This window comes from Corapipo altera, unplaced genomic scaffold (genome assembly GCF_003945725.1).
Source record: "Corapipo altera isolate COAL_440 unplaced genomic scaffold, ASM394572v1 305, whole genome shotgun sequence".
In the NCBI taxonomy this organism is placed as follows: Eukaryota; Metazoa; Chordata; class Aves; order Passeriformes; family Pipridae; genus Corapipo; species Corapipo altera.
In genome coordinates, this window is record NW_020885011.1 from 749893 (window position 1) to 765439 (window position 15547).

General features: G+C 48.9%; 1 protein-coding gene across 4 annotated transcripts in view; it reads left to right on the forward strand.

Annotated features, from left to right (window-relative positions):
- RPTOR (regulatory associated protein of MTOR complex 1) overlaps positions 1–15547 on the forward strand; it is a 104845-nt gene that overhangs the window by 46096 nt on the left and 43202 nt on the right. For all 4 annotated transcript variants that reach the window (XM_027667535.1, XM_027667534.1, XM_027667536.1 and 1 more), the window contains exons 10-14: positions 6124–6199; positions 8479–8580; positions 11504–11587; positions 13046–13156; positions 15071–15145. In XM_027667535.1, the coding sequence (XP_027523336.1) occupies positions 6124–6199; positions 8479–8580; positions 11504–11587; positions 13046–13156; positions 15071–15145 (448 nt within the window). The remainder of the gene's footprint in view (positions 1–6123; positions 6200–8478; positions 8581–11503; positions 11588–13045; positions 13157–15070; positions 15146–15547) is intronic.

The window sequence follows — 15547 nt, forward strand, 5'->3', positions numbered from 1 at the left end:
ACAGATTTAGAAACTAATTTAGGGCTCGCTTAAATGTTTTCTAAAAATAGTCACCTTCCATTCAGGAATTTCCTAATGGATCACTGATCTGAAACCTCCAAACCCATTTTGCTGTTTGGATGAACTGGGTGATGTGATGAGGGCAGGAGAGTTGGGCACAGGGGTGCTGGAGAGGATGGAAACTTCCAACAGAGTGATGTGATGATCGTGTTGAACCGATGTCCACGTCATTGTGTGGTGCATGGTACAGCAAGGGCTTCTGATTGCTGCTTTATGGAGACTTTTCCTGCATTTTTGACCCCCAGCATGTCAGGCAGTGTTATGGGGAGCGAGTCCTGGCTGCCACAGCAAGATCTGCAAGTGGTGGGAGCAATGCTGCAAAAAATTCCTTATGCTTGAGCATAAATTTACCTCCTTAATAATTCCAGCTGCCCTTTTTTAGGCATTAAATCTCAACCATTTGCTCTTTTTCTCCTTTACTAACCCATGTCCCTGCCTGTCAGATAATTTCCCCCAGATCACACTTGGAGGTCTTCTAATCTGGGGATCTGGCACAGGTGTAACAGGAGGACTGAGACTGCTGGAGGAACAAGCTGCTCTGCCTTTGAGTTTAGTCCTCTTGAAAACAGCTTTTTAAAATATTAACCTAGTAAGTTTTTGTTCTGATCAATTCATTTGGGAAATCAGTCTTGCCCCTGCTCATTATCCTTTTTACCTGAACAGTTGAGAAAAAGTGAGAACTTTCATTTTTTCAGAGACCCCACAAGTCTTTCTTTCACCAAGAGGGCACCATGTTTCAGAATCAGGAGAGCTGATCTCTGTGACCATGCCCTCTTTGGTGGGATCTGACACGTTACTTCTGCTTTTTCCTGTTCTTGGCCTTCTGAATTTTCCCTGCTCAGGTGTGAGCCCCTGGGGCACGGGCTGGTCGTGTTTGTGTGGTGCCTCACACTGCAAGTTCTTGGCTGCTGCAGGCACTGCTCTAACACAGGATTAATGTTAATATTAATATCTATTGATTGCCTGGCTGTGAGTCCTTCTGGCTGTTGTGCATAAGAACAGAGCCCGGATGCTCTGTCAGCACCTTGATCTCTGCTCTGATGGATCAGGGTTTATGCATTGCTGCTGTTGCCAGCTGGTTTTATTCATGGCCTTTGAAAAGACCTAGTAATGTCTTTGGAAATATTTCCTAACACGGGTCATATATTAGACCCCAAGTACCTTAATTATGCTTTGGAAGAACTGCAATTCATCCCTAATAGAAATACTCTGGTGGTGTGTACACAGACCGTGAAATTCAGGTTGAAAGGGAGTCATAATAAAGCAAAAGAAAAGGAAACCATAATGCAGCAACCCAGTTACAGGTGAGAGAGGAGTCCTGGGGCACTGTGGAGTGTGCAGGATGGATGCAGGGCTGCTCAGCCACCCCCCAGGGAAATGAGGCTCACTGAGCTGCACTGAAACATTCAGTGTCTCAGCAAGAAGGTGGTGATTGTTTGAAGAGGTATTTGGAACTGTTTGACCTTTGAAGGATTAGATTAATTCAGATTACTCTGTAACCAGATTTTTTTGTGTCTTTGTGTTAGTTTTAACATCTCTGAGTCCCATTATTGGACTACGGAGAGTTTGATGGAGAGAAACGTAGCACAAAAATAGCAAAGCCTGAGCTCTAAGTTGTGTCTGGAGCAGGGGGATGTGCTGGGAGAAGGCAAGGATTTCAGAGTTGTGCCAAATATTCATAGCAATAACTGTTTTTTAAAAATAGCTGTGTCTGAGCAGCTCCCCAGCTGTGTCCTAAAGCAGCTTAGGAAGGTCACGGGGTCACTGCAACACAGGTGAACTCGGGCTGGGATCTGGACATTCAATCAAACAGGACGTGTCCTGCAGTTGTACTGACAGAAAGAGCAAATGTGAAAAGTCTGCAATACTTAAGGGTTCCAGAAATACAATTCAGAACAAGGAGATACCCTGGGCCCGACCCCAGGACTGCACGTGGCCTCGGCTTCCCTTCAGCTGCTCCCCGGCACAAACACTCCTTTTCCCTGGTCCTGTGTGCAGTGCAGTGTGATACACACGACTCCCAGAGGAAAGGAGAGTGTTAAAAGATGTCAAGAATACATTATAAAAAAAAAGGGACATGAGAGTTAAAAGCATTAGACATTGACTCAGCCCAGAAAATGTGCGTGTAAGAAAATGTGCCTCCACGAGCTGCCAGCTCAGGGTGCCCGTGGGTGCAGACAGACACACGCAGCTCTAATGGGGCTGAATTTCTGCTGTTCAAGTGTTTCTGGGGGTTTCCATCGCCCAGCAACTCGTGGGTTTGGGCAATAAACCAGTCCCTGAGCAGGGCTGGGACTCTGCCTTCTGTTCTCTGCTTGAAAGCCCAAACTTTGCAGCTCCTCTGGGAAACAAAGTAAAGAGGCAGCTGATGAGTTCATGTTAAATTATTGAAGGTTTAAACAGTCCTGCTGTAGTGAGAAGTGTGTTTGACTGAGGAGGGGGGAGGGATTGAGAGATCCAGATAGATCTAGCTAGAGCTAAATCTGGGGGGCTTAAGGAAAGGGGCTTGGGCTGAAGGGCCAAGAAAACCTGGAACTAAAACACAGAGACAAATACACGAGTGTGTCTGTCGTGGGAGAGGAGTGTTACCAACGGGACTGGGGGAGTGCTGGCCCTGGTGTTTGTTGTGCAGTGGTGAGCACTGCCTTTTCACTGGTGCTGATCCTGGACTGGGAGCTGCAGGATCCCCTGGCAGGAGGGGGCTTGGTCTCCCACCGTGGGTCCCTGGTTGAGCTGCTGGATCAGTTCCCTTCACAGACCCTTCCTGCTGATGTGCTGCCTGGCTTTACTTCTTTGGGATAAACAAAGTCACTTCCTTGCTTGTTTTTTTGGTTGAGTCCATCTTCCAGCTAGGGAGAGATTTTAGCTCTCAGTACCTGCAGAGCAATTAGGACAAGGTAGTATAAAAACCCCTCATAAACACATTCTTTCATAGCACAGTGTAGTGGAGTTGAAGCACTGGGGTATTTTGGCCCTGTGTCACCTTATCACAGTGGAGGGTCTGGAGTACTGGAAGAGCACAGTGAGGAGGGAGGAAAGAATGATGCTGAGGGATCACTGAGCCCTTTTTGTACTAAATGTAGTGAAAACAAATCTTGCAGAGCCATTTCCAGACAGCAGTCTGTGCAAAGGGGGATGCAGAGATCTCTGGGTTGGCTTCCATAAATCACTTGTGGGATGCAACACCCCCATCCTGGTTCCCTGCTGCTCCCTAATTTATCTCCTGTTTGTTGCTGAGCTGTGATGGGAGTTCAGGCAGCACATCTACCGTGTGCCCACCTCTCCAGCTCCCTCGGGCATATTGCAGCTGTCAGTCACTGCTCCTCCTCCCCACCACAGCCCTGACTGTCACAGGGACTGGAATGAGTGTTTTCCCATCCCTTTCTCTCCCCACCCCTGTGGTTTAGTCCTTTCCCATTCATTTATGGCTTGGTGTGAATCTTAATTATTGTAACACCTGTTTAGTGCCACTGCCTGTTCTGCCAGTGCAGTGAGTTACCTGTGTGTAACTTGTGTGTAACCTGGAGCCTGCTGAGGGAGGAGTAGCTGTTACAGTGGTTGGAAACAGAGGAGCTTTACTTCAGGCAAACCTGTTTGCTGGTGTCCTGTTGGGGTGGGAGGGTTTCTGTTTCCCACAGAGGGAACAGAAGCGGCGTGTTCAGGAAATCTGGAAGGGCTGGAGAATCATTTGAAGTATTTGATTCGAGCAGAGTCTCCTCCACAGCTGGTGTCAATCAGCAGCTCTCAGCTGTGGTGAGCAGGAGCACTAAGATTACGTGTTGAAGGTTGAGGAGGTTTGAGTGACGTTGGCCAGCACTGCTGAAGGTTTGAGAAGTCTGAGTGGCACTGGCCGAGTGTCTCTGCTGGCTTTTAACAGCCTGTTCTTAGAAGCATAAAAAAGAGATTTTGTTTTAATCTACCAAAATCTCTTTTCGAATTTTTTTGTTTGTTCTTTCTGATAACACTTAAAGCCTTTGAGATTTCATCTCGTGGGGTTGCTTTGGACATTTTTGTAGCAGTATTAGTGCTGCTTACCTAAAATTACTGTGAGGAGCTCAGCGTCTTAGTGCTGTGCCTCTGCAGTGTAATGACCTGCAAAGAATCCTTTTATAGGCAGCCAAAATCAGACCAGTTGTCTCTGATCTCTAAACCATTTTCTTCCTGCGTAGTAAAACTTATCTCAAAGGCCCTGTGGACTGACAGTTTGCAGTGCTGCAGAGAATTTCTTTAGGTGTTTTGCCCATTCCTCCAAGAATCCTGAAACTCAGAAAATGTGCCTTTGCTTGATGTAAAATTATCTTTATATTTGCACTAATTGCCTTTGCCTCAACCAGGAGTAAACACCTGTCCTGAGCTCTGTGTAAATGTTTTGTCTCCAGCCTGGGTCTGTGTGGAGCTCGTGGGAAGCATTTTCTGCCCATGCTTTGATTAGCTCTTGATTAGCTCTTAATTATATTGGCAGCACGTTGTCAAGCGGAAGGTGAGTGTGGGAAGCTGAGGGACAAGGTCTGGGGCTGCCAAACCAAGCTGCAGATCCTGAGTCCATGGGAAAAAAAAATGCAAGAGCCTTAGAATTTATTTTTCCATTAATTGGAGAGATTGGTTTTGTTTGAGAACAGCTCCCAGTTGTGCTGATGGGATAGATCGCTCGGCAGTGGGTCTGATGGAAGGTTTGTTTGACTCAAAACAGGGTGATTTAAGGAGTTATTAGAGCTGGTGACTAAAATACAGAGTATTGATTATCACCCACGGCCTCGTGTGTGCAGACGTTCCGAGGAGAAGAAAAATGGCTTTGGCTATTGGTGTTAACACAGGATGCCATGAGCCACGGAAGAGCCAACGTGTCTGGAGAGGAAATCTTTCTTTTGTGGAAGAAACCCCATGGGTGGGGGTTTAACTTAGCCCTGCAGAGTGCATAAATTCATATGCTGAATGAAAAGTGCACAGAACGTCTCTGGGCAGAGTAGGGCTGATCGTTTCTGGGGTGAAAAGTAGCTGTTTCACTATTTTAGAGATGTTTGAGGAACTTTGGAGCCCAAATGCATTTATTTCAGTCTGTGAGCATGGTGAAGCAGCCTGTTGGCACCTTTGCTTTGCACTGGATCAGCCACAAAAGGTTCCTGGGCCACCACATGTAACTCACACGCTGCTGTAGCTGTTCCACTGAAATGTCCTAAGTCACAGCTGCCCAGAGCTGGGGCTGCCCCATCCCTGGGAGTGTCCAAGGCCAGGTTGGACAGGGCTTGAGGCACCCTGGTCTCGTGGAAGGGGTCCCTGCCCATGGCAGGGAGTGGAATGGGGTGGGCTTTAAGGTCCCTCCCAACCCAATGCATTCTGTGAGTTGGTGATTCCAGACTTCAGCCACCAGTGGTACAGTGGATAAGTGTAAAAATGGAACTATTTAGGTATTTTCTCTTTTTCTGGTGTGGTGTCCATCCCTCCATCCTTGGGGTGACTCATGCAGAGCTGAGTTCCCTTCCCAGGGCTGCAGGGGCACACAGGGACACACAGGGACACACAGGGACAGTGTCTGTGCTCAGGAGGTGCAGAAGGAGCACGAGTGTGGGGGTGTATCCATGTATCCATGAGCTGGGAGCTGAGGGGCTGCTCAGCAGGGATGGAGCTTCCTGAGCTGCTGTACGTGGCTGGAATGCAGGGCAGGCGAGGGCTGGGGTGCACGTGGAGGTGTGAACTTAATCCTGGATTGGAGCTAATCCAGGATTAAGTTCATTTTTTGGTTTGAAAAAGAAGTGTCATCCGGTTTTGGATGAGGACAGGTGTGTAATAAGGCTGCAGCTGCCTCTGGCTCCTTTCTCCAGTGCAGAGAACATCGATTTCTGTGAACCTCTGTGAACTCATCCAGTGCTGGGCTAGACCTTCTCACTGCCTTTCTGAATTGTGTCCACATTATACCTGCTTTTTGAAAAATACCAAGCACATCTAAGCCAGTCAGACAACACTGCTTTGTCCACATTGGTGTATGATCAGAATTTAAATTTCCCTTGCTATTCCTTACGGATAACTTGTAATTCCTTCTCTTCCCTCTCTCACCCTCCCCTCCAGGCAAGCCTGGGACCTGGCTGTTGACATTTGCCTTTCCCAGTTACCCACAATTATCGAGGAGGGAACTGCCTTCAGGGTAAGTTGGGGAGTGTCCTGGGGTGTTGTGGGCCCAGTTTAACCCCCCATCCAACACCTCAGTCCAGCACGTCCCTTCTGCTTGTTGAGCCTTGAGCTGTGGCAGTTTAAGGGTTTGTACCTTTAGAAGGGAGTCCCAACGTGCAGCACAACTTTTTATCTGAAAGGCTTAAATGTGAAAATTATCTCTTAGTAGAGTTCGTTTCAAATAAACATGAAATGGAGGTCGAGGGTATGTTCAAAGAGTTCTCCTAAGCTCAGTGTCATTGATAGGAGTCACTGGGGTTTTTTTGCTTTATTTGACTGAGAGAGCAAAAAAGTAAAATTTTTAATATTATATTTGTCTTAAATTCCTCTATTCAGAATGGAGTTTCTTGGTATTTCTTGGTGTTTCTTGGTATTTCTTTGACATTTCATGAACTGAAACCTTCAAACAATAACGATTGTACAATCTCAGGTAGCTGTTCCACCCTGTTGCCTTTCTAATTTTCAGTAACATTCTTGCATTTTGGTTGGGTTACCAAACTTCCAAAGTTTTTCTGGCTGTAATTGCTGGTTGTCTCCAAAGCCTTGAGTGCAGGAGGAGAACTGTGGGCTCCTGCCAGGCTGGGAGTTGATCAGGATGCCCTGAGGCCTTTATCCTCCCACCCCTTGCTTTCCTCGCTGTATGTGCTGTGTTTTAAAATGTAAAAAATATGATTTTTCTTCCCCTGGCTCATGTTCATTTTTATTTCAGGTCTCTAACAATGTCAGTGGGGGCTTTTATATTAGTGCTAAACCTCACCTGGACATTCTCTGTTAAATGAGCTGAAATTCAGCAGATTCTGAGTATTTTGGGGTGAGAGGAGGCACAGACTTGCTGGGGATCAGACACAAGATCAGTAAATGAGTGGTTGTTCTCAGGTGGGGATCGATTCAGGGCAGGGTGGGAACAATTTACAAGCAGGTTTTCCAGCCTGACAAGTGTAGTTTATTGTGTATTTTGGCTGGAACTGAGGTGGGCTGAGCCATCAGTGTCCAGTCAGGGGTGGATTCCAAGCCAAGCCAGGCACTGGACATAAAGGCAGGCTCAGGGCTCTTCAGAGCCATTCCTTCTGCTTCCATTTCCAATCCAGGGGCAGTAACACTGTGAGGTTTGTGCCTGCTCTGCAGAGAGGGACAGACATCACCTGGTGACGACTCCCTGTGACACTCACAGTCGTAGGAATCCTGGCTGTGCTTTGGGAGGGAGTGGAGGGCTCACCCCTGTGACAGGGGCTGGAGCAGGCAAACACTTGCACCCCTCTGATCTATTCCCTGGGTTCTGATCAATGCTTTGTGCTCAGCCCTCTGGATTTCTGCCTGGTGCCAAGTGTTGTGGTTCAGCAGAGGTTGGCTGGCCCTGGCCAGGGAGGAGGAAAGGGCTGGAGTCACTGAGGGCATGGCAGCCTGTTCACCACCCTGTGGCACAGCTGGGATGGATGTCTGGGCCAGGGGAGGCACAGGGTTGCTGCTACCCCTCCATTCCCTCACTGCTGGAGGCTGAGAGTCCAGCCTGACCTGGATAAATCCACTGACAGCCTCTTGAGGCTGTTCTGTCTCAGCAGCTCATCACAAACCAGGTGTGTCTGACTCCTGCCTATTCCTGAGGTGTTCTTGCCTGCTCAGACCTGGAAAATACAATAATCTGATGGAGAACGGCCTAGGGGGTTGTGGTGCTTCTTCAGGGGGTGTGTTTGGGTTGGTTTGCTCCCCCTCCTCCACCTCTTCACTCCTTTTTTCCCCATTGATTTCTGCTTCCTTGTGGATTCCTGCCTGGAAGCTGCTGCGTGCTCTGGTCAGTACGTTCTCACCCAGAGCTTGTACCACATACTCAGGGAGATGGATGGCACATGGAGCTTATTTTCATTGCTGTTGGATTGTGTCTCTGGACTGGGCAGAGGCAGCTCCCAGTGCTGCTGTGGGAGCGGAGCTGCTTCTGCAGAGTGGATAAATCCACTGCTGTTCCCTCTGCTTCTCCTGGGGAGACAGCAGCCACCTTGCCCTAAGACCTCTTGTGATAACTTTTCCTCTTTCTCTACTCTTTCCTTCTCCTTGCTTCCAAACACTTACATGAAGGAATGCCAGCATATTTAAAGAGAATTGCATTGGAAAACTCGTGTACATTTAAAAGCCGCCAAACAAACACATCAGTTACAAAGAGTGGGTTTTGGAAAACAATGAAGTCCAGAGGTGCCAAAACTATTTGCTTCGCTCCTGGTTTTTTACCCCAGCCCTGCATTGCTGTTCTTGCCCCCGCAGCACAGCCCCTTCTTCGCAGAGCAGCTCACGGCGTTCCAGGTGTGGCTGACCATGGGCGTGGAGAACCGCAACCCCCCGGAGCAGCTGCCCATCGTCCTGCAGGTGAGCACTGGGCTGAGGGCCCTGCCTCTCCTACCTGGCCCAGGGGACCCTGCCTCTCCTGCCTGGGCCAGGGGACCCTGCCTCTCCCTGTCCGTGCCACGTGTCCATGCCTCCCCTGCCTGCTCAGCACAGGGCTGCCAACCCCATGGCCTTGGGGAACATAAATTCCATGGGTTTCTCCAGGATGAATTAGAGCTGGTTGCACGTCCACTAGACCTGTGCAGATGAAGCCCAAGTGCTTTTCCAGCCCCATCCTTTGGCTCCCCTTGGGTCAAGCTCCCACTCCAGTCCATGTCAGCTCTGCTGCCTCCCCTTTGCTCTGGAGTCACTGATTCTCTGAGCAGCACATCTTTGTTGTCTCTCCTATGGCATCTCCTCTGTATCCCAGCTCTGTCAGGCAGAGACTTTTATCTTCCCCCTCTTTTCAGAGAGTGGAAGTTACTGCAGCATAAACAGTGTGGAAGTGGCTCCTTTATCCATCTGGTACAGCCTGGGAAGTGTTCCTTTTAATGTGGGGCTGAAATTTTGCTGCAAGAACATAGAAACAAGTCTCTGAAGACCGTGCCTGGAGGAATGTAGAGTTCTGGTAGGCTTTGCTCAGACAAAACAAAGTTCCTATGTTTAAAGGAGAAGTAAATCCAGGAGAAACAGAACAGGGCGTCTCAGGCGATGTTTTATGGCAAGGCCCACATTGCAGTTGTCATCTGTCACCTGCTCTGGCCTCTCCTCCCCTGCAGTTTGCACTGACAGAAATACAAACCCTGGCCCAGGTGCCCGTGGGCTCTGCTCTACCAACAGCAGAATTTAAAACCTTTCTGATTAAAGGACTGTGGTCCTGGTCCCTTCTAAAAGGGTCTGTGGGGAGACTCTCCTTCCCTGTCAGCTGCCAGCTGGATCTGTGACCGACAGCACCATCCATCTCTGCAAGACCAAACTTTCATTTCCTGAGCCTCCCAAGCCTTGAGAGATGATGTAGATGTGGAGAAGTGTGGTTTGTCTCTGTCACTGTGATGGGAGCAGGCAGGCTTCTGCTCCAGCTCCAACTTTGCTGCTTTCCAATGGATTGTTTGGCACCAGCGGGCTCTGCAGGCAGCAAAACTCTGCAGTGAAATTGGGAGGTCACCTGGCAAAGGAACCTGCTTTCCTGCCTGGAGCAAAAACAAGCTGGGACAGCGTAATTATTGTTACAATTATAGAATATTAATTGTACAGTGGACTCAGATGGGTTGTTAACAGGTCTGAGATACTTAGAGAGCAGCTGAGGCAGGGTGGGAAGGGAGTGTTTCAGACCCTTTTTGGTGTCTCTTTGCTTTGACCCCGTGGGAGTGCTCAGACCCTGCTGCTGTCACCCCACAAAGGCTGATTCTGTGTTCCCAGTTTAGATTGAGGCTGGGGAGGCCCTGGCACAGGTTGCCCACAGAAGCTGTGGCTGCCCCATCCCTGGAACTATTCCAAGTCAGGTTGGACAGGGCTCGTAGCACCCTGGGCTAGTGGAAGGTGTCCCTGCCCATGGCAGGGGGTGGGATGAGATGAGCATTAAGGTCCCTTCCAACCCAAACCATTCTGGGATTCTGAGTGCCCCAAGGGGAGGAGGTATTGAGTACCCAAGCCATGGTACCAGCTATGAAGAGCCCGGATTTACCAAGGACAGGGAAATGGCCCTTTGGAAATGGCCTTTTAATTAACAGACTTCAAGAAGCTGCTTTCCACTTGGAATTCTTGCTGTGCGTGGGGCAGGTTGGGCACAGGAGGTTTCCTGGTGCAGAGAGGAGAGAAGCTGGGATTTGTATCTTCACCTGGAAAGCCTTTTCAGTTAGATTAATTTCTTTGCCCAGCTATGACAGAATTTGGGGATTTCCTTGGCCTTTCTGCAGGTCAGAGGATCCCAGCCGTGTGGGATCTGAGCACCCTGCCCCTGCCAGGCAGGTCCTGCTGCTGTCCCAGCCCTGCCTCAGCCTCCACCTGCCCTGGTTTCTGGTACTGCTTTAATCACAAACAGCTGCCCCTGTTATTCCTGGGCTGGTTTATGGAATAGGCTGGTGCCAACTAGGACAGGATGACCAAAATCCTTTCTCTTATGACCTGTCCTGAGATCCGAGCTCAGATACTCAGAGTGAAATGTTATTATCACATCCTCCTGTTTCTTCTGTACTTTTCCTGCACTACTTCAGTATCCAGTACCAGTCACCCACAGTGTGAGACATGAGCCAAGTAATTTAGTTATTCTTCAATGTTAAACATGAAAAATAATTTAATTTCAATATGCAACGTGGAAAAACACTGAGAAGGGGATGGAATTGGGGAGGTAAATCAAGGAGCCTCTTTCCCTGAGATCCATCTGAGGGATGTTGCTCAATTTAAACCAAGGATTAAATGTTGCATTCCAATATCTTACATCTGTTAAGGAGATTAAGAACTGCAAGTCTATCTGTTAATATTTCACACCAGGGTAGGTATAAGCCAGTAAACCACTACCTCATTAGCGTTGTCAGACTTTGTTTTAATGAGATTTTTATTAACGACTAATGTGACCTTTTGCTCCCTCTTAAGTCTCAGATATTGATTTGCCAAGGAAAGCAAAGCCTCTCCTTGTGCTCCTGAGCTGTTTGGAGAGTGGGAGGCTGGGCTGTCGCTTCCCTTTGGATCCTGCTGCAGGTGCCATCACGTTCCTGCTCTGCTGGGCAAGGCAGGTTGGAATCCACAGGAATTGCTTCCCTCTGTGTCGGGAGCAGCTCCGTGAGGAGCGTTCCTGGGGTGTGACCCCTCACTGGCCAGGCTCTCACAGCCAGGGTTTGTCCCCCAGCCTCTCATTCAGACCGTGCTGTTCCAGGTGCTGTAACGATCCCAAGGTCCCTTCCATGTGCTCTGCAGGCACAGGGATTTCTGCTCTCTCTACAATATCCCTTTTCCCTCTCCTCTGCAGGTGCTGCTGAGCCAGGTACACCGACTGCGAGCTCTGGATCTGCTGGGAAGATTCCTGGACCTGGGTCCCTGGGCTGTCAGTTTGGTGCGTGGATGCTGCACATGGGCTTGGAAATTCTGCTTTGTCTCAGTATGGGTGATAAATACAGATGGTGATTTAGGGAAGGAATGTGTGGAGGATAATCCACAGATTTGACAAATGAGCAGTTTTGTGTGTTCATGTGTGGGAAATGCAGCAGGTATCCCGACAAGAACAATGGCTTTATTAATCAAATTCATTTCCATGCTCATTTCCATTACAGTGAAGAGGAGTTCCTTGGGAATAGTTTAGTGTAAAATAGTGTAAGGGGCAAACCAGGAGGAAATAACTGGGACAAGTAAGGTTTGTCATGTAAAATAAATAGCCCAAAAAAGCATACACATTTTTTTCTGTTTTCTCAGCTTACTGTCTGCATCACTTTCTTCTCTTTCTTTATCTGTTTGGATTTTACAAGCTCTTCTGAGCAGGCAGCAGCTGCATTCTGCAGTTTGGGAAGTGGCAGCACAGTGTGGAGCATAAATAAGAGTTTAACAGAGGAGCAGTTTAAAACACTCCTGTAAATGGAGCTGTTGGTTGATAAAAGTGAAGATGAAGCACCAGCTGGTTGTGGAGCAGCTCAATGATGGGACTTTTTAGTGGTTTTCTTTACCTCCCTCCTCCACCTCAACCAGGAGTCCCTTCTGCAGAGGGAGGCTGGAGGCACAGGCAGCTTGGGAAGAAAGTGTGTGTTAAAGGGGATGTTAAAACCTCTGGATTGTCCAGTTCTGTGGGGATCAGGACATAGCTGAGGTCAGCACAGGGCCCTTTGCTCTGGCTGGGACGTGTGTTACACCCTCACTGGCTGTGTCAGGGCCATGCCCAGCTCCCCCAGGCTGGGGGGCTGCTCACCCTGAACCCCACCACACATTCCCTCTACACTGAGCTTTGGGAAGGCTGTCAGCCCTCACAGTGGGATCCTCAAGGATTTCCTGTGTTCCCTGCCCTCCTGGGAGTGCTCTCTGATCCCATGGAAAAGGCTTGCTAAAAGTCTGTGTAAGGAGAGCCCTGTTAATTTGCAGTGGGAAGGCTGGAACTGCTGAGCTGTTTGCAGTGTTTGGAGAGAGCAAATGGCCCCAGCTGAGGGGAGGGAGCAGATTGTGAAGCATAAAATAGCCCAGGCTGGAAGGAGTGAAAGCTGGTGCTGGATTAGCTTGGAGTCTCCGTGGACCAAATGAGTCTGGAAATATCTGGTGACATTCAAGATTAAAATGAGCAACAAACACAGAGGGATCCCCTCTTTACTAGAAATGTGGGAAATTGTTTCCTACCAGGTTTCTCAGCTGTGTCATTAAAGATGCTGTGTCCTGGCAGCACAGCCCTCGTGTTCGGCCCTTGGGGCTGAGCTGCCCCCAGGGTTTGTTCACAGGGGTTTGTTCAGGGGGTTTTGTTCACAGGGGTTTGTTCAGGGGGGTTTGTTCACAGGGGTGTTGCTCATGGGGGTTTACTCTTCTCTCTGCCTCCCAGGCCCTCTCTGTTGGCATTTTCCCATATGTGCTGAAGCTACTTCAGAGTTCAGCCCGTGAGCTGCGACCACTCCTTGTCTTCATCTGGGCCAAAATCCTGGCAGTGGACAGTGTAAGTGCTCCTGGTTCTTTGGGGTTTCAGCAGTGTGCCTTTTTTTTTGAAGATGGCCTCAGACAGAGCTCTGGTTGGTGTGGTTTAAAATAAATAATTAAACAGGTAAGTAACTGCAGATAAATTTATATAATTGTCTATACAGCTCTATGGTTTGTGGGTGCAATTAGTTGAGCACAATAAAATTATTAGGAGAGGTGCACACATTAATTCAGGCACAATTATAAGCCCATATAGAATGTCTGAACTGCTTGTGGATGTTGGATCTTTCCTATTTGGGGGTTATTTTTGCATATCTCCTCCATTTCAGTATGGAGAACAGCACTGAATTAGTTGAAGTTTTCCCCTCTGTTGATCCAGCATTGTCAGGTTTAGTTTTATAACTATATTTTCATTAACATCCTAAGAGGATTTTGGAAAGCAAAGAAAATGAAAACTATTCATCTTAGAGCTATTCTTGAAAAGCTCATTTCTGAGGCACCCGAGGCTGGGGCCTCAGCCCCAGGTTCGTGTCAGGAGGCTCAGGTGTGATTCCCACCTGGTGTCCCATTGTCCTCCCCTCCAAGAGGGCTCTCTTCCCTCCTGCCCCCTCACACACTCCCTCCCATGCTCTGTTGTTGCCTCGCTCATTTGCAGGCTTTGCTTTACAGCAAGACAGAAAAAATACTCTTAAATGGTGTGTTTGGGTTTTTTTTCTGCAGTTTCACTCCCTGACTCCACCAACACATGGTGGGAGTGGGAAGGGAGGAGGGGGCAGCTTCCCCAGGGAAGGGCCATGGGCACTGCTGAAGGAGGGGACAGGCAGCAGCTCCTGTTCCTTGCAAGTAGAGTATTTTCTGTAAGTTCTGAACTTCCACACCGAGCCTGCAGCCTGTTTTGGTCACGTTGTATTATTCACAGTGGAGCTGCTTACTCTGTGAGGAGGAGGAGGTGTCAGTGGTGCTGGATTCCAGATTGTTCACAGGATCTGAGTAGGGAGGGGTCGAGTGAATGTTCTGGTTTTAGAGCCATCCCTTCCCTCCCTTGAGCCTCAGGAATTTGGGTTGGAGAGGCAGCACAGTCAATGAGTGTGCTGTTGGTGTCTGTGTGCCTACATTAAAGCCAAGAGATTGTTTTGTGGAAGGAACAGAAAGTGATGACACTGAGGAAGAAAAGGGGGCAGAGGGAGCCTGGTGTGTGCAGTGACACAGGAGTCAGGAAAGCCTCTTGTAGCTGCAGCCTGGCAGCAATCCAGGCCCTCTGCTCTTTGCTCTGCCAAAACCAGCAACTTCACTCCCTTCAGCAATAAACTATTCTCTTGCATCTCTGCCTTGCCATCCCCCCCCCTCAGCAGCCAGTTCCCTCCTTCACCTTCTCCTCCTGATAAAAGATGCAGGATCCTGTCTCTGGCCCGGAGCACCCAGGGGAGGCTCATTGCCAAGTCAGTGTTTCCTCCCTTACATTTCCACTTTGGTGCTGTGTATCCTTTTGGTGTGACCCCATTACATCAGCCTGGAGCCTGAGGTGGTGTGTCAGCAAACCCCTGTGCTTACCCCAGCCAGGAAACCTGCCCTGTCTCCTGGGGGGCTTGGAGCTGCTCTGCAGTTTAGGTTGTGTGTAGCAGGATAAATACTGTGGAGGTTTAATGTGGGGCAGAGATGTCCCATTTAACTCTTCCCCAAGCAAGAGGTCACGTTTCCAGCTGCTGTTTGTGTCCCTTTGGGGGTAGCAGAGGGTTCCCTGCTCCTCCCTGTCAGCCCATTCCCGTGGGGTGTTTGGTTGCAGCCCCAGGAAGCGTTTGAGCTTTAATTTGCTTCTCAAATGAAAACAAGATTTGAGAAAAATGGTTGAGACACGAAACATTTATACATCACTGGAGGAGCGAATTCATGTATGTTGTAGTTCTCATTGTGGTTTTCTTGGTCTCTTTTTCAGTCGTGCCAGGCTGACCTGGTGAAGGACAATGGACACAAGTATTTCCTTTCGGTTCTGGCAGATCCTTATATGCCAGTAAGGACAAGTCATGTTTATTCAGATTCCTGTAGCATTTGCTTACCTTGTTTTAGCTGATCTGTTCTGTTCAGCTTCTGTTCTGGTGCTGGTGTGGGGCTGCCCCCACACCAGGGCTGTACTGGGGAGTCAGCAATGCTCCCACCAGTGTGACAGAGGCAGCCAAACCAAACAAGGATTTACAGACAAAGTTCTATAAGCAGATTACTCTGTGGGAACTGGGGGCTCCAGGAGGCTGCAGAGACAGGGAATTGCCCCATAGCTTTGGCAGTTCCCTCGGCAGCTGTTGTTTGGGTTCCTGTAGTGGGTGCTGGGAGCCCTCCCCGGAGCAGGGTGCTCTGAGGGGATCGTGTGGGCAGGCTGGGGAAGTGTCTCAGGTGTGACAGGCTGTTGCCAAGAAAA